This window comes from Ictalurus furcatus, chromosome 18, assembly GCF_023375685.1.
Source record: "Ictalurus furcatus strain D&B chromosome 18, Billie_1.0, whole genome shotgun sequence".
Classification (NCBI taxonomy): domain Eukaryota; kingdom Metazoa; phylum Chordata; class Actinopteri; order Siluriformes; family Ictaluridae; genus Ictalurus; species Ictalurus furcatus.
Genome location: NC_071272.1, coordinates 73971 through 93003, shown reverse-complemented (window position 1 = coordinate 93003; position 19033 = coordinate 73971). Strand labels below are relative to the sequence as shown.

Genomic DNA, 19033 nt, shown 5'->3' with positions numbered 1-19033 from the left:
ACAGAGATGGACTCCAAAACATCAGACATTTCTGGCATTGCCTTCTAAAGAAAAGGCATGTCCACTGCTTTAAGGAGTTCGTCAAAGCTCCTTTCATTGCTCAACAATATTCCCAGCAGAGGTCAATAACACTTGCTTACCAGACATTGTACATGAAAACTAAAGTGTATGTACTGGTTCATCCCCACAATTATAGCTAAATTCAAAATGAAACTTTAATATGACATAGGATTCTACTGACTCCTGGCTTCTTAAAAGTCTATTGGCCATGTGACCACTGGCTTTCTAACAGTAAGAAAAAAATAATGTAGACAAAGCTGTTAAAAACACAAACTAATTATGTAACCTTTCAGTGACATAAAGCAGATCTTTGGATTGAATGGAGATATGATACTTGGCCTTTAGTCCATTAACTGGTTTTTGTCATACTTGTCCTGTCATAGAAATACATCAGCCCTGAGCAGATGGCACCTTCACAGGTAGTGACTGATGTTCAAGGATGGGGACTGAGCATTCCCACAGTGTAATCTAGAATGGCTTTTGTGAGGGGGTGGGGTGCAAAGACAAAGTAAGTTGACTCAGTCACATTCCAATCTCAATAGATTTATAGGTTGAGTTCAGAAACATGCCTGAAGCATTGGCAAATTACAGTCATCAAGCAGCATTCTTCTGTACAAACAGAGGTTGCCTTTAAGTCACACTTAAGTGCTAGATGTTTGCTGCTAACCCATGACATCCTTTACAAACACAGATTTCTGCTGTAATAACAACAGGAAATTTTAACATGATCTACAAATTATTAATTCATCTAAAGATAAGATGTTAAGACAATACTGCCTTGACATGAATTACTATAGTGTTTTGTTGTCATCAAAGAACAAAATGGAGGCAACTCATCTGATTCCAACTGTTACAACAAAGCAATGATTGAGGACACAAACCATCCAAGCCATAAGATGTTCTATTCCCTAGTGTTTGGTAGGAGATATGACCGCATAAATGCACACACTATCAGTTTTTACCCTTGAGCATTAGAGCATTATTAAAACACTACTTATATGATGTTGTGTTATACAGCTCAAATTTACATATTATGCTACACATTATTGGACTTGTTATACTGTTACACATAATATTGCACTTACTTTATTAATCATTCTGCATCTCAGTAAAATAATGCACCTTATTAGGGAGCCGAGCACTTAGTGATTTTGTTAGGATTTTTAGGGAGCAAGCAGTTTTGGCTCATATCTTGAAAACTTGAAAAAAGTCATACAGTGAAATTTTTTGCTACTTATTCTTCGGGTTCTCCTGAACAAAAAGCTCCAAGAACCATTTAGCTCTAACCACTTAGATTTATTTTGTGTTAATTTGCATAACATGCAAAACCTATTTCTGAGATCATGTCCTAGGCTTTTTGGCCTATCGTTACAATTTTGATGTCGAACTACTCAGCGGAATTTCTTGGGTTTGCCGTAATAAAAACCCTCAAAAACATTTAGCTCTGCCCCCTTAGATTTTTTTTTTTTTTTTTGCTGATTTGCATAACACAAAAAATAAGCATATATATTTTGTAAATAATGGGTACATCTTTTTCTCGTGCTTTGTTTCCTTACACCCAAAGAATTTGTCTTTTCAATTATTTAGCTAGCGCCACCCACTCACATGTATTGATAATTTGCATAATATGCAAAACCTCCTTTTGAGAACTTTTTCTAGGATTTTTGCTATATCTTCAGAATTTTTGTGTCATATTACTCAGCAAACTGATGAGATTTCATAACAATATGGCCACCATGTGCCAAACAATGAATGTATGGCAGAGCTTCATTTTCATAAACAGCTATAAGACAGGGCTATCATTTAAATATAACCACCAAATTTGTTTGTTAGGTCCCATTTCCCACCACCTACTCTTGCAAATGAAATGACCCATTACGACCCGGGCTTTAATAAATGAATTTACTTTTAGGTTTATATATTCACAACTGTAGGAAATATAATAGAACTTGTTATAGCAGCAGAGTTCCTGAGTCCTCCTGCATCATTTTGCCATATTGTTTAATTATTTTTGGCTGATAGACTTTGTCATCTTTCATTTACTGAAAAAAATCTTTTTCAAACTAGTCCTAGGCCGTTCATGTGATCAGCATTAAATGTTAAATGTACCAAGTAGAGGTTTTGGTGACATATTTCAAGTTCAAGTGGGTTTTTATTGTCATTTCTCTATATAGGTTGTATACATTAGAACGAAATTTTGTTTCTTCAGGACCATGGTGCAACACTGAACAGTACGCAAGACTATGTATAGTCCAAATACACAACAGTGCAAGACACAACGAGTGGAAGACAATAAATATACAGACCAGGACAATAATTACACAGGACAATAAAGACACAGAACATGGGCTGTAAACTGTAAACTATTTTGAAGTGTAGCAAAACAAGTAGCAGCAATATTGGCAGCAAAAACTAGTTCCATAATATTTGCTATTATCACAGACTCGAGTGTATTATATCTATGGAATCCTTGGGACAGACGAACAAAACGTATATCTCAAATTTCCGCTTATAAAAATGTTCCGCCATCTTGGATATTTTTGTAAAACCTACTTTTGCGAACTAGTCGTAGGATTTTCATCCGATAGGGACCAACCCAGTGCCAAACAAATCTATGGAGTCTCACTATCAAAAGTTATCAAAAAAAGTTTGAACTTTCGACTTGAGGTAGCTACGGTATGCGAAAACACAGGAAGCAAGCGTGGCCACTTTTACGTAAATGGCTATAACTCTTGAACGTAATGAGATATCTTCATCTAATTTGGCATGCTTATGTTTGAGGACAATCTATGGTGGCACAGAAAATTTGCCATATGGTGGCGCTATAATACAAAAAAAACTTTAAATTGGCTGTAACTATGGAACTGTTGATCCGATTGACTTCCAAATTTGCATAAAGTGTCTGTATCTCAGTTAACATCACTGTAAGCACATTCACGTATGTTGAAAAACATGGCCGCCATCTGCCAATCAAATTTCCGTAGCTATTAGACAAGGTTACCAATGGCTGATTGGAATGAAACTTGGTGGACCTATTTGACTCTTGGCCTAAGCAGTTTGTGCAAAATTTTAATGAAACCGGCCACAAGGTGGCGCTATCACAATTTTTGTCTGTGTTAACGGTTGTATAAAACGCAGTGTTTTGAACAAACACAACTAATATGTATCACATGATTGGTCTTCTTATTCTGAACATATTTGCCTCAAGAACTATTGGTGTCTGTCAAACTGTTTGGTAAATATTTCAGATAATGTTAAAAACCTCCTTTTGTGAACTACTCATAGGTTTTTTGCTCCTGAAATAAAACTGTTGTAGAACAATACTTTGGACATCTTAGATCAAAAGTTATGAAAAAAAGTTGATCTTTTGATTCACCCTCGCAAGGCCACATCAAAAGGTTTGAAGTGGGTGTGGCCACTTTTACTTAAATGGCTGTAACTCTTGAACGGAATAAGACTTTTTCACCAAATTGGTAAATTTATGTAGGGTCCACCTCTGAACCTCATGCAAGGGTTCAGAGGCTGTATCTCTGCAAGGCTTTGGCATATTGACACCAAACTTTGTGTGTGCCATTTTGACCCCACACTGACCACATCACATCAATTTTGTCACAGCGGCACTTATTGGTCAAATATGATAAGCAATTTAAATCATATAACAATTGTTTATTTATGAATGTTCAATCATTTTGCCTAAAATTGTATACAAATGTCTAAAATTTGTATGCCAAACACAAAGAGGACACTACAGTGTGTTACCATGTGCGATGGCAACCTCATATCTCTAAAAACAATGACATTAAAAGGAATAATAATTTATCGCTAATGCTAATGCTTTACACATCCGCTACTCATAAAATGGATACTCCAATTCAAATCACCAGTTCATATGAAGACTCTTGACAATGTTGAGTAACAAATCTGAGAAATGGCTGAATGTAAGATGAAAAATAGATTTATTGTGAATATCTGAAATATGCATGCTCAGCTAAATGCTAGTGCACTCTGCCAGTGGATGTCTCCCTTCCACCACAGTCCGCACGTGCTCCAAAATTCTCACTGACTCCTTAGACCCTTACATGTGCCCAAACTTGGGGCCACGCACACGCATTCATGGCTTTCTGGCAAGGGTGGACTGACTGTCTATTCTGTGGCTAATTTGGCCACAGCTAATGCTAACAGAAACAGTAAGTCTTCTCCAGAACCATGAAGCTTGGTCAGTTTTGTAAATTTTGGTCAGTTTTGTTCTACTGTGGCACAATGAAACTACAGACTAGACTTAAACTTCTCAGAAAGCATGGGCCTAAACAGAGTATAAGTGGTGATACAGGCCACGCCTTTAAGTTGACACATTCAAATGAGAGCATTTCTACACCGTTAAACCAAAATGTCTGAAAGTTGGTATGCATGCCTTGTTGCTCATGGAGAGCAAAAAAGTCTCAAGAACCCATAATGTCCGCATTATGGATTTTTTTCTACAATGATCATTTGTGGAAAACTACAAAAATGAACTTAAAATCTGCCATTGATCCAAATGCATTGAAATGCATTGAATCTGTGGGACCATATCAATTTTGAAATGGTCTGCAATCTTGAGGAGAAATCCGCCATTGCTGCTTGCAGCTATATTTTCATAGTATTTTTTTATATATATATTTGAAACTTGAAAACTGGGTAGGCTGAAACAAGTAAGAATCCCAATGCACATGCCTAATTGAATCTTGAATCTTGATATTTTTCAGACCTTCCTTTTCAATGTAAAACTGTTTAAATGATTGTAATTTAGTCACACATTCCAGTGAGGACCAGTCACACTTGGACACCACACACTTGTATCATAGCAGAGGGTACTCCTTTTCTTCTTATAACTCCCTAACAAGGAAGAAATGTGTTTGACCTGTTATATTAGCCAAATATCCTAGTAAGTTCCCACTCTGCTAAGGAAATACTAAGTAAACAGTATTTTTTTTTTGTAATGATCCATGTATCATTGTATGTCACAGGTGTTCACAGACATCAGCCCCATGATCTTTCAAGCTTCTATTCCCTGCCCTCAGGAGGAGTTGGCCAAATTACCCCATCCATGGGTTGGTAAGTTCCAAACATCTATTTTGTATCTCAGCTAACATTTCTTAAATAATCTACACACCAAATTACACTGCCTTTAAGAGGTTAATAGCTCAGGACTTTGTCATTCAGGTCTCTATCATTCAATAGCTACATTATTTACATCCTTGATGTGTCTTTGGTGGGTGCTATATAAGTATGCAGTACATATACATTTATGTATAGTAATATAGTCCTCCACAATGTATTCAAAAAGTATTCAGACCACTTCCCTTTTCACACACACACACACACACACACATACATATATATATTTTTTTCTTTTATTTATTTATTTATTTATTTATTTATTTATTTATTTTTACAAAGCTTGTGATGTTGGTAGGTGAACTTTCACACCAATCTGAGGGCATAGATGCTAGTTGAGTTGATTTTCTTAAAGGATGTCTCCACACTTTGATCAGCTCCTTGACTCTGACAAGCTTTCCAGTAGCATGATGCTGCTACCACATTGCTTCACCATAAGGATGCAACAGAGCAGTGCCTGGCTTCCTCCAGATATAACTTTCGGCATTTAGGTTTCACAAGATCATAAAATCTTGTTTTTCACACCCTGAGAATTATTTTGGTGCCTTTTGGCATACTCATGCAAAACAGTTCAACTTCAGTTAAATTTAGTTTGTTTAGCACTTTTAACAACAGATGTTGTCACAAAGCAGAATCTGAATGTACAGTCCCCTCCAAAAGTATTCGAGCTACTTTGGAGCAGCATTGGAGCTACTGTTGTATATCCCTTACTTGCAATAACTGCATCAAGCCAGAGACCCACTGACATCACCAAATTGTTGCATTCTTCTTTTGTGATGTTTTTCCAGGCTTGAACTGTAGCTTTTTTTTAGTTGTATGTTTTGGGAGGTTTCTTCCTTCAGTCTCTTCTTCAGGAGGTGAAATGCATCCTCAACTTGTTTAAGGTCTGGTGATTGACTTGGCCACTCTAAAACATCTACTTTTCCCCCTAATGAAGTAATTTGTTGTGTTGGCAGTGTGTTTTGGGTCTTTGTCTAGCTGCATGATGTTCCTCCCAATTAGATTAGATGAATTTTTCTGTAAATTGACAGACAACATGGCTGAATTCCTTTCGCTGCCACCTTCATGAGTTACATCATCAATTCCAGAAGCAACCATGCAAGCCCAAGCCATGACACTGTCTCCACCATGCTTGACTAGTGAGTTTGTGTGTTTTGGATCATGAGCAGATCTCCACACTTTGGCCTTTTCCATCACTTTGGTAGAGGTTATTCTTGGCTCCAGAACTGGCTGACCTCTGTATATTTGGCCATCCAATTCTTACTGCTGATGAGTGGTTTACATCTTGTGGTACGGCCTCTATATTTCTGGTCTTGAAATCTTCTTTGAACACTGGATGGTGATACCATCCAGTGTTGGTGGAGCTGTGGAGGTTGTTGGTGAGGTCACTGACTGTTGTTTTTTTTTTTCTTCCAGTTTTTCTTCACAGCTCTCACAATGTTTCTGTCCTAAACTGCTGTTGTTTTCCTTGGCAGACCTGTTCAATGTCTGGTTGTTAGTAGAATTAATTTTTTTTTTTTTACTTTCAGGACCTTGTTGTATTGGCTATGGCCAAGGCTTGGTCAATGGGTCTGATTGATTTTCCCTCTTTTCTCAGCTTCAAACTAGCTTGCTTTTCTCCCATAGCCTGCTGTCTTGTCTTCATATTGGTTTATCCTTTTTAACAAAAAATGCAATCTTCACATGTGAAAAACAGGGCTCAAGCCAAGAGTAGACATTCAGAGCTATTTATTGTTTAAACAATCAATCTAAAAGGGCAGACCTGAGCAACAAGACTGAAATTCCTGTCACATGTTCCAATATTTTTGTTTACTTGAAAAATGAGTGGGTTCACACAAAATGTCAAACATTCTAAGCTGTTTAACACATCTAGATGTAAATATCAGTAAATGAAAGCTGACAGTCTGATCTATTGTCTCATATTTATCTAAAATCCAAATGTCTTCAGTGTATAGCAAAATCAAAAGAATTTGCCTTGCTGTTCCAATACTTTCAGAGGGGATTTTAGATTTAGAGCCCTAATGAGCAAGCCAGAGGCACCGTTGGCAAGGAAAAACTTAAAAAAGTTTTTATAAAAGGGAAACCCAAACTTAAAAGGGAACCCATCCTCTTCTGGTTAACACTGGACAGTGGGATTATAAATCATTACTCTTCTACAACTGTATAATATAAAGTAGGGACCAGTGGTGTATTTGTGGTTATACGCACATATATGACATAAGCTTAATTTTTCCCCAGGGCTGTTTGCGTATAACGACTTCTAAAGGTAAATTTTATTGTGATCTCGACATAAAAAGTTGTTTTCTCATGATCTCCACATAACAAAAAGTAATTTTCTCGTGATCTTGACATAACAAATGTTGTTTTCTCATGACATCATTTTATCATGCGAAAATTTTGTGCCTTGTGAATGGGACTGGTGTTGCATGTATGTTGGCATCTTCGCCATCATAAATGTAATAATTGCCCACTGTAGAGATAGACTTTATCTCCGCATTAACAGAGAGGGGTGTCCCTTTCTCAAGTGTTGGACACTAATGTGGAAATTGTCACTGACAGACATGGAGCTATTTTAGCCTGGGTAATAGTAAACCACTTTTTTTTTAGGACTACACCACTGGTAGGGACATAACCAAAATAAGGCTGCAAAAACTGACAAAATCAAAAAAATTCTATAATAAAAACAAGCTGCTAACAGATTTCATCATTGGGTAGGTTGACCGTGCTGTGAAGCACGCTGTGGCATTTGATGGAATTTTGATTGAAAATGGCAGAGCACATTACAGAGAAAGCAGTACAGTAATGTTTTACATTACACTGTGCTGTTCGCATCATGACATAACTTGTCTTTTCCTGTGAACAATAGTTCAATTTGTAATCATTCATTTGTGGAAGCACAGTTGGCTTGAACTATGGTCTTTAATCCTTAAACGCATACCTTGGGTCGTTAGCGACTCGGGACGTCATTCAGTACCCTCCCCCTCATTAATTTTTTCACATTAGACCTCCGATTTCTTAGTATTCCTCAATCTATTTATTATCAACAATATAACAAGAAAAAATATATAAAACTGTCAAATAATATATGTTTTATAATTAATTTATTGTAAAAAGTCTCTAGGGTCGCTACTGACCCAAGGTATGTAATAGTGTATGTTTTTCTGAGCAACAATACTGAATCTCTCACGATTCAATAAGTGCAATTCACTTTTATTCCTCAAGCTGGGAATGTTTGGTAAACAATGATGATGTAATGAGTCAATCATAATTACCCCAGACTTAAAAGAAATGTTACAAAAATTGACATGGTTCAGCCATTTACTGCAGAACAAGTTTCTAATCAAATTCTAGCTTCGTTTGATGGTGGATCTGATGAAGAAGCTGTCAGCAAACAAACCATTGATTTTGATGATTATGAACATGATAATAGCCTCGAATGATCCAGTTCCTGAAAATGAGACAGATGCTGAATTTACCGGGGATCTAAATAGGATTGAATCAGTCAGGTTTCACTGGCTACTCTGAGATAATGTCTCTCTAGTACCTAATATGTTAACATTACATATATATTTGTGACTAAATATTTCCATTTTACATATATACAATCTTGAATTTTTTTCATAATTATGTCAGCACCATTGGCAAATATAATGTGGGGTGCATATAGTGCTATGATAATAGTTTTTTGCATGCAAAAATTCAGGTCCCTGTTTGCTTGTCAACATTGGATTTTATGCTCCTCAATATTCTAGCCATATTTACATCCCTATATTTCTAAACGTAGTGGTCCTTTCCAAATGAAACTTAGTGGTTATATTCCACACATCTCACAAGCTACAAACAAGAATGGAGAAATATAGTATAGGGAATTGTCTACAATTTTTCAACATACGACTAGTAGAGTAGTAAAATTGATTATTTTTTAAATTTCACACCTTAAACTACGTGTAGAAGCATTATTTGGTATTGTTACGCCACGGCCAGCAGATGGCACTGTGGCGCTGCTTACTAGAGACTGAACTGTGTGAATTGGACACGTGACGTTTGTTTTGGTTTGTTCGCTTCATGTTTGAGTTTGTCGTTAATTTGCCCCAGGTGTCCATGTTTAGTATTAATTATGTTGGGTATTTAAACCCCTCTGGTGGCGGCCCACATCGCGCGATGTTATTTGTAGGTAGATACCTGAGAGTCACCAGTATTGAGGGTGTAGCAGCTAGGTTTAGCATGCTAAGCGGTTTTTGTTGTCATGTTCCTTTTCCTGCCTCGATTCTAGCTTCATTTTTACTCACTAGTCCCGTATAGACCGCGCTCCCTGTGTTTGGTTTTTGTTTGTTTGTTTGTTTATGAATAAAGACAGTGCTCCTGTGCTTACTTCCTGCCCACTGTCCTGTTTCGTTACAGGTATCCACAAAGATATCAGTGCCATCAGAACCAAGTACTATATACCAATCAGCCATAACATTAAAGCCACTGACAGGTGACATGAATAACACTGATTATTTTGTTACATTGGCACCTGTCAAGGGATGATGCTCTGGGCAATGTTCTGCTGGGAAACCATTGGTCTTGGCATTCATGTGGATATTGTTCAAGGTGTTGTCTTGGCCTCTAAATTCCCCATAGGTCAATCCAATTGAGCATCTGTGGGATGTGCTGGATAAACAAGTCCAATCCATGGATCCCCCCCACCTCACAACTTACAGGACTTAAAGGATCTGCTGCTAACATCTTGACTCCACAAGACCTATGTCTCAGTGGTCAGAGCTGTTTTGGCGGCACAAGGGAGATGTACACAATATTAGGCAGGTGGTTTTAATGTTATGGCTGATAGGTGTAAAGCTCCAGCTAGTTACCAGTTTATATCTACAATATTGAACTTTCTATGAGCATCTGAAAAGTGCTTCAGAATGAATTTTTTATGTAAATGTAGCATTTTTCACCATTTTGAAGGCCCATATTTCAGAGATTAAAACAGATAGAGCATACAGTGAATATAAGAAGTCTACACACCCCAGTTAAAAACGGCCGTCATTCCTGCAGTGCAACTGGTGCGACTGCACCAGGCCTGCCCTCTAGGGGCAGCTAGGGGAAATGTTTAAAATAATAATTTAACAAATGAAATGAAAAAAATGAAACATTCTGATTGATTTCAATGTTTTAGTTGCTTTTTGAAGTAAGATTTAATTCTAAAACATTATCTGAGCTATATAAGGCATAATTTTTTTGTTTTTTTTTTAGTGTGTGATGCTAATTTGTGTAGTCACCTACCTAATTGTTTAAAAAAGGTGATAAGCAGAGAATGAGAGAGGTTTAGAAAGTCCATTTCTGGAATATAAAAAAAGAATGACAAAAAGAAAAAAACAAGAATTAAAGGCATCTTTAGAAGGCTCGTTGGATCAATTTATAAGACAATGTGTGGAAACAAGGATTGAGAAGTGCGAAACAGAACAGGTTGGAGTGAGAAAGGGAGCAGGAAGAGGAACATGCGGGCTTAGCTGAGGTCCTCCTGATGTGGGAAGAGATGCTGTTGTTAGGAAAAATAAAAAACTTACAATAACCTGGTCACATAAACGTGTACACCCTTTTATATGTGGGGATGTGGCTGTGTTCAGAATGAACTAATCACATTCAATCTCATGTTCTAAAGTAATTATTATACAGCAGTCATCAATGAAATTATTCTGATTAACCCCAAATTAAGATCAGCTGTTTCAGCAGGATTTACTTCTTGGAATGCTGAAGCCATGGCCCACAAAGAGCTTACAATGCATGCATGGTATTTCACTGTTGAAAATAATCCATCAGGAGAGGGGAATAAAAGAATTTCCAAAACATTAAATGTACCATGGAACAACGTGAAGGCCATCATCAACAAATAGATAAAATGGGGCACCACAGTGATATCACGAAGAATAGGACATCCCTCCAAAATTTACAAAAGGAGAAGATAAAATCTTACCAGGGAGGCTGCCAAAAGACCTACAGCAACATCAAGGAGCTGTAGGAATATCTGACAAGTACTGCTTACTCTGTGCATGTGACAATTTCTCCTATTCTTCACATGTCTGGGCTTTGGGGTAGGGTGGCTAGAAAGATCCCCTTTCTTACAAAAAACATCCAAGCTCAACTAAATCATCCCAAACCATGTGGCAAAATGTGTTTCGGTCTGATGAGACCAATTCCAGAAGGCATAATAATTCCATAATTCCAAAAGGTTTGTTTGCACCACCAAAAGATCACCATACCCATGTTGAAGTGTGATGGTGGTAGCATAATGCTTTAGGGCTGTTATTCTTAAGCCAGAACTGGGGCTTTTATCAAGGTGGAGGGAATCGTGAATACCTACAAATACAAAGATTTTAGTGCAAAACCGTCAGGTGTCTGCTAGTAATCTGAGGATGAAAATAAATTTCACCCTACAGCATGACAATGACCCAAGGCATATATCCAAATCAACAAAGGAATGGCTTAACCAAAAGAAGATCAATGTTTTTGAATGACCTAGCCAGAGCCCAGACCTGATTCCAACTAAAAATCTGTGGGGTGACCTGAAGCGGGCTGTGCACGGGAGTTGCCCTTATAATTTGATGGATCTAGAATGCATTTGCAAGAAAGAGTGTGATAATATTGCCAGGTCAGGATGTGCTTTGCTGAACGACTCTTACCTCAAAAGACTGAGTGGTGTAATAAAATCAAAAGCTTCTTCAACAAAGTATTAGTTTAGGCTGTGTACAAATATCCAAGCAGGTTATTATACATTTTCCCCCCAAAAATGTTTCTGATTTTTTTTTTCCATTTAATTTTTTTTACACTGTAATTTCATACTGAGTGTGGAAAAAGTTCTGACATGATTTATCTTAGTTTCCAACAGGAGCCATAGTGGTAAAAGTGTGTCACGATTGAGAGCATCAAAACATCCTAGCTTACCAAATCTATCCATATACTAATAAAGACTCCAGATGCGCACATTTACCTTTAAATAAACTATTTAACAAAATGCCTACACCTAAAAAAAGCTAAACATAAAGTTTTTCAAACTAGAATTAAAGACTAGTCTTTATTATTCTAGATACGGATAAATAACGTGCAACTTTTGAGTGAAGAGAGGTTTGCCCTGGTACTGTGGGGTGAGACCATTGGGGGAGAGGCTTTATAATGCATTGCCTTTTGATGAGAAGTGGCTTTGATCTGGGAAACTCTACAATAAACATCTGATTGGTGCAGCAGATGTGGTTGTCTTGGTTGTCACTCTGGCAGGTTTCCTAATCTCCACAGGACATTTAGAGTTTTTGATCATCTCCCTGACTAAAGTCTTTCTTCCCCATTTGCTCTGTTTAGCTGGAATGCAGCTATAGGATAAGTCTTTGTGTTCAAGTCACTGAGCTCTTTGGGCGCTTCAAAGCCATATGAACACTTCCACAGGAACACTTCCTCAGATCTGTGCCAATCCTTTATTGTAGGTAGATAGGTCATTCTTTTGATCTCAAGACTTTATTCTTCCTCTGACATACACTGTCAGCTGTGGGTTTATAGACAGATGTGTAACATTCCAAATCATGCCTAATCAACAGGTAAACATTATTCAAGTTGTCTCAACAAGATATTGTTTTGAATATTAGTGTGTAATATATATATATATATTATATATATATATATATATATATATATATATATATATATATATATATATATATATATATAATGTGTGTGTGTATATATATATATATGTGTGTGTGTGTGTGTGTGACAAATTTTACATACTTTTACAAATTATATAAAAAAGGATACATTATCATAAAATAAATGTAAAATAAAAAAAAGGAAATACAATTGATGAGGTCTGAATATTTTCTGAATACATTGATTTCTTTTGTATAATATTTTTTCAGGAGAAGTGAAATTGTGACTGACAATTGTGCCTTATGTGTCACAAGACTCAAGTCAGTATGAATAACACACCACATGTACAGTAGATACAACTGGACTACTTACAGTATATTACTTTGTTTTCCTCCATGAAATGTAGCTGAATTCTTGGTATTGATCCTTTCACAAAATAAATTCATTTGTAGATTGGAACATTGAAAAACGATTATAATATATAATAGTTTATATAATTATTGTATTATTTTATAGAGAGAAAAATAATTAAACAAACTGAAGAAAAAATAGCTTTTTCTCAGACCATTCTTGGGTGGAACCTCTGAAGAACTCTACCTTCTTACATGTGAACAATTAAAAATCATGCTAAATCGTGTTAAATGAATGTACTCATGCATATCCAAATATGCAATAATAGTATCATAAAAGTATCTATACATTTAAAAACCTGGAAAATATTTTATGCATTTAAGGTTTTAAAGTTATTTTCAATTAGAAATTTAGCATGAGCGATCATATGTTTGACTATCAGTAGAAGAAGAAGGTTTTCTTGCATGGTTTAGTCAATTTCCATTCAGCAGACTTCCCAGTATGTGCCATATCCTGTCTAAATTTCAGCCTAAGGAAGATTTGCAGAAACTTTAAAAATCATAAGTCACTCTTTGTGATGTGTAATTTAAAGGGCCATTATGCAGAAGCCCTACGAGGTCATGCAGTGTTATTTCTTTCTTTCTTGTTTTCTCATGATCACGACTTAATTTTGCTCATGATCTCCATATAAAAAAGTTGTTTTCTTGTGATCATGACTTAATTTTCTCATGATCTCCACATTGTGAGCTTGACATAACAAAAAGCTGTTTTCTCATGACGTAGTTTTATCAGGTGAAAATCTCCCGCCTTGTGAATGGGACTGGTGTTGCATGGATCTTGGTGTCTTTGCCATTGGCATCATACATTTTATAACCGGCCACTGCAGAGATTGACTTTATATGCATATTAAGAGAGAGGGGTGTCCTCTTCTCAAGTGTTGGACACTAATGTGGAAGTTGTCAAACACTGACAGACATAGAGCTATTTCAGTTTGAGTGAGTCCATGATCAAAGTAAAAACAAATATGTTCATCCATGATGCTGTGGGTTTGCCCCTAGCTTTTGCAGCCTCCAGAACAATAAAACCAACATGTTGTTAAGTACACAGTCATGATCACTTGAAAACAACTTTTATGTCTATATCATGAGAAAATAATTACTTTGTTATGTCAACATCATGAGAAAATTAAATCGAGATCACAAAAAAAGGTCTAGATTATGCATGTAACCCTGTTCCCTGAGGGGGACGTCTGGGTTAAACATGTAACCCAGTTCCCTGAATGAGACGTTGCTTGAGCTCCACGCTGTGGGAAGCACCCTCACGCATGACCAGCATCTGAAGCTTGTGTATCATGCCTATTTATAGGCCTGCCGTGACGTGACAGTTAAACGCATTGCGTGATATAAAAAAAACGGCACCTGTGAACCGCGCCGTCAGCCTCTATTATCTGAAGCGAAGATGCAATTCACAGGCATGCCCCAGTACGAGAAAGCTACGCAATGTCTCCTTCCCTTCTCAGGGAACAGGGTTACACCCGGCAGCAGCCGGCCCAGATCCGCAAGGCTCTGAAACCCAACTCCCTTCGGCCGAGAAGAGAATGAGCCTTGAGCAGAGCTGCCTAATTATAAGACTTTCACAATACACACAGTCAGACCCGTCGAGGGCTGCACTGGCATACTCCATCCCTAGACATTTCACACAGAAAGTGCATTCGCCCCCCAATGTGACGAAATGGGAGCAAGGCATGACACACTTCCTGAATTCTCTGAACTCACTGTTTGTGAGTGTTACACAAACAATCGATATGCAGTCTCACTGAAGATAATAAGGCTGATGGCGCGGTTGACAGGTGCAGTTTTTATATCACGAGACATGCTTAATTGCCACGTCACCTGATGACAGCAGGCCTATAAATAGGCATGATGTTAGACAAGCTTCAGATGCTGGTCACGTGCGTGGTTCCCACAGTGTGGAGCTCACGGAACGTTGAGTTCCCTTTGAAAGGGAGATCACAAGAAAACAACTGTTTGTTATGTGGGGATCATAAGAAAATCATGAGAAAATCATCATGAGAAAACAAGAAAGAAAAAAGAAACAATAATATAAAATATATATATATACATATACATACACACACACACACACACACATACTCAGCAGCAAAAAAAGAAACGTCCTCTCACATTCAACTGCTTTTATTTCCAGCAAATTTCTTAACATGTGTAAATATTTGTATTAACATAACAATATTCAACAACTGAGACATAAACTGAACAAGTTTCACAGACATTTGACTAACATAAATGGAATAATGAGTCCCTGACCAAAACGGGCATCAATATCAAAGTAACAGTCAGTATCTGGTGTGGCCACCTGCTGCTTCAAGTACTACAGTGCATCTCATCCTCATGGACTGCACCAGATTTGTCAGTTCTTGCTGTGAGATGTTCCTCCACTTTTCTACAAGGCATTTGCAACTTCTCGATCACGTCTGAGGGGACACGTGGTTACATGTAATTTTCCATTGCAAGGACGATCAGCTGTCCTTCCTGTCTCCATGTAGCACTATGATAGGTGTCTTACATTACAGACATTGCAGTTTATTGCTCTGGCCACATCTGCAGTCCTCATGCCTCCCTGCAGCAGGCCTATGGCATGTTCACGCAGGTGAGCAAGCACCCTAGGCATCTTTCTTCTGGTGTTTTTCAGAGTCAGTAGAAAGGTCTCTTTAGTGTCCTAAGTTACTGTGATCTTATTTGCCTACTGCCAGTGAACTGTTAGTGCCTTAAGGACCTTTACCCAGGTGCATGTGCAATAATTGTTTATGGTTCATTGAACAAGCATGAAAAACATTGTTTAAACCCTTTCCAATAAAGATCTGTAATATTTGGATATATATATATATATATATATATATAAGCACCTGCTCATTCATGCGGTTATTCAGTCAGCCAGTGTGGCAGCAGCACTATGCATGAAATCATGCAGATACAGGTCAAGAGTTTCATATTCACATCAAAAGTGGAGAGTTGAAGATTGGAAAAAGATCAGGCGATGTTTTTCCAATCTTCAACTGTCCAGATAAAAATAAGTAGATTGGTGGTAATAAGACACAGGTGCAAATCATCAGGTGTTACCTGCAGATTCGATCCACCACCTCACCGTTCATTGCTGATGCTGGACCAAGGCCCTGCCATGGCTGGACCACAACCTTTTTGAACGTGTTGGCATCAACCATTGGAACAGGGCGTGATCGGAAGAGAGGGTAAAACAGTAGCCCAGTATAGTGAGGGTGAGGATGTCCCCTTGAAGGCCAGACACTCCTTCTTGATCATGCTGTACTTGGTCTCCCTTACCAACAGCTTCCATCTGATGTACAGCATGAGGCACTCCTCCCCCTCCACAGCATGGAACAAAAGAGCCCCAGCCCTCTGTCCAATGTGTCAGTCTGCAGAACAAAATGGAGGGAAAAGTCATGAGAATACAATACAAAAAAATACTTTTACCCGGCAGAAAGCCTGCTCACTTGACCTGATCTGGTGCTCTCTTTATTGTGAGGTCAGTTAGAGGGCTGGTGTACAAAATTAGGTACAAACTTTGGGTAATAGCTAGCCAGCCCCAGGAACTGCCTCACCCCCTGTTTGGTCTTGGGCAGGTCAAAATCACTGCTGTCTTATCAATTTGGGGACAAACCTGCCCATGGCTCAAGTGGAAACGTGGGTTTGCTCTGAGTCCCACCTGTCTCAAGGATCTCAGGACAACCCTCATATGTTGTAAATACCACTGCCAATCATTACTATAAATGATTATGTCATCTAAATAAGCAGCAGTGATTGCACTGTACAGATGGAGTATGAGACATTGAAACTGGGGCTCCAAACAACCCAAACAATATGGAAAAGTGTGGATTTTTCTGTAGATATTGGAGTCAAGGGAATCTGCCAATACTCCTTGGTTAAGTCCAGTGTTGAATAAAAGTGAGTTGTGCCTAACCTATTGAGCAGTTCATCAATGTGAGGACTCGCTGCCCTAACCCTAACCCTAACCCTAAGTCCACACAAAAACAGACTGACCCGGTTCCAATCACTGTGAGACTCCTTGATTATTCCCATGTCAATCATAGCCTTGAGTTCATCCTGAAACACATTTTTTTGTGTTCAGGTAACAGGTAGGGGCGGCTGTGTACAACCACACCTGGAGGAGTCTCAATGTGGGGCTCTGTGAGGTCCATGCGACCGGGTAGAGACAAAATCACATTGGAAAAATCCCCTTGCAACGTGTGGAGGCTTTCCAGTGGCTCAGTTTGGTTCAGTTCATCTCAGCTCAGCTCAACTGTCACCCATACACACACAACCACAGACACATCGGCCTCGCTCACTGAGAGAAAGAGAAAAGACAGAAAACCAGCATGTTAAACAAGAATCTACAAATGAGAGACAGGCATTTTAATTTGTTTGGCTATTCTCCTCTAAACTCTCTCATCAACAAAGCATTTCTGCCCACAGAACTGCCGCTCACTGGATTTTTTTGTTTTGTTTTTCACACCATTCTGTCTGTAAACTCTATAGATTGTTGTGAAAATCCCAGGAGATCAGCAGTTTCTGAAATAATGAAACCACAGTCAAAGCCACTAAGGTTAGAGATGTTCAGTGTGAACATCTGCTGCTGCTGCCACATGATTGGCTGATTGCATAATTGCATGAAAGAACAGGTGATTCTAATTAAGTGTTATAAAATAAGGTGAGGTGTGTATATATAGAGGATATCTAGAACTCTATAGTATATAAAAGTCATTTTACGTTTTGTGGGTTAATACAGTTAGCCACCATAGGTAAACGTGAAACCTCTAAAAGCGTGGTCTGAAGCTCACCCAAACCTTACCTTACCTACACCAACTCCCAATTACCTGCAGGCAAAGTCAGCCTGTTTATCCACTCTCCTCGTGTGGCTTCAGGCAGCCCTACTCCTCCAGTCTCGCCAGCAACTCCTCCTATTCCAGGTACAGTATCAGCTGAATCCTGAGTCTGAAGTATCAGCTAAAAGTGCTATCATCGCCCCATAGCCTGCCTGTGCAACTTCTGCCAAGCCTAGCTTGCCTAAGCTTTTGCCATGTATGTGCCCTACATTGCTTTAATTAGATAATTGCTCACAGACTACATTGAAGTGTCTATGTAAACACAGATATTTGTGTTTTAAATGGAGGTCCCTCCATAATGCTGCATTCAGCTAAAACTTGTAACTCTGAATTGACGCTCCCTCAACTTAGAATTCCTATCTAGAAGAATCCCAAGTGTGGTGTCAAATCAACATGGTACCAAGAGTAAACAAAGTAGCACTTCTTTACTTTTAAATGAGTTATGATGTATATGCTAGTATTTTACTTTAGATCAGTCAACATACAGGTTACAGATATTAGTTTGTTAAATCTATAACTGACATATACAGCTAAATCTATACAGTTCACTGTTAAATATAGATTGTTCCTAACAAAAGATAAATATGGAGGCATCCACGTTTTTTCCGACTTTGTAGCTCGAATATATGAAGGTCAAAAATGATGTAAGTGCTGTGAAAAAGATTTGATTTCTTCTGTTTTTCTGTATATCTCATTCTAAATTGTTTCAGAAAATAAAACAAAATCTAAGATAAAACATAGGCAGCCTCAGTAAAATAAAGATTTTAAACACGAAATACAGTTTTTAAATTATAATGTTATTTACTGAAGCAAAAAAGTTATCCAATACTAACTGGGCCTGTGTGACGTATTTGTGAGGTATTTGCCCCCATAGTTACTAGTTGCAGTTATTACTGGTAAAGGTGGCACAACCAGATTTTAAGTTTAAGGGGG

The 19033-nt window shown here is 38.0% G+C and overlaps 1 protein-coding gene across 9 annotated transcripts in view; it reads left to right on the top strand.

The window, feature by feature from the left end:
* tcf7 (transcription factor 7) overlaps nt 1-19033 on the top strand; it is an 88295-nt gene that overhangs the window by 38918 nt on the left and 30344 nt on the right. For 7 of the 9 annotated variants that reach the window (XM_053648102.1, XM_053648104.1, XM_053648109.1 and 4 more), the window contains exons 5-6: nt 5064-5151; nt 18098-18184. In XM_053648102.1, coding sequence (XP_053504077.1) covers nt 5064-5151; nt 18098-18184 — 175 coding nt within the window. The remainder of the gene's footprint in view (nt 1-5063; nt 5152-18097; nt 18185-19033) is intronic. The other 2 variants (XM_053648106.1, XM_053648111.1) reach the window with 1 other exon arrangement.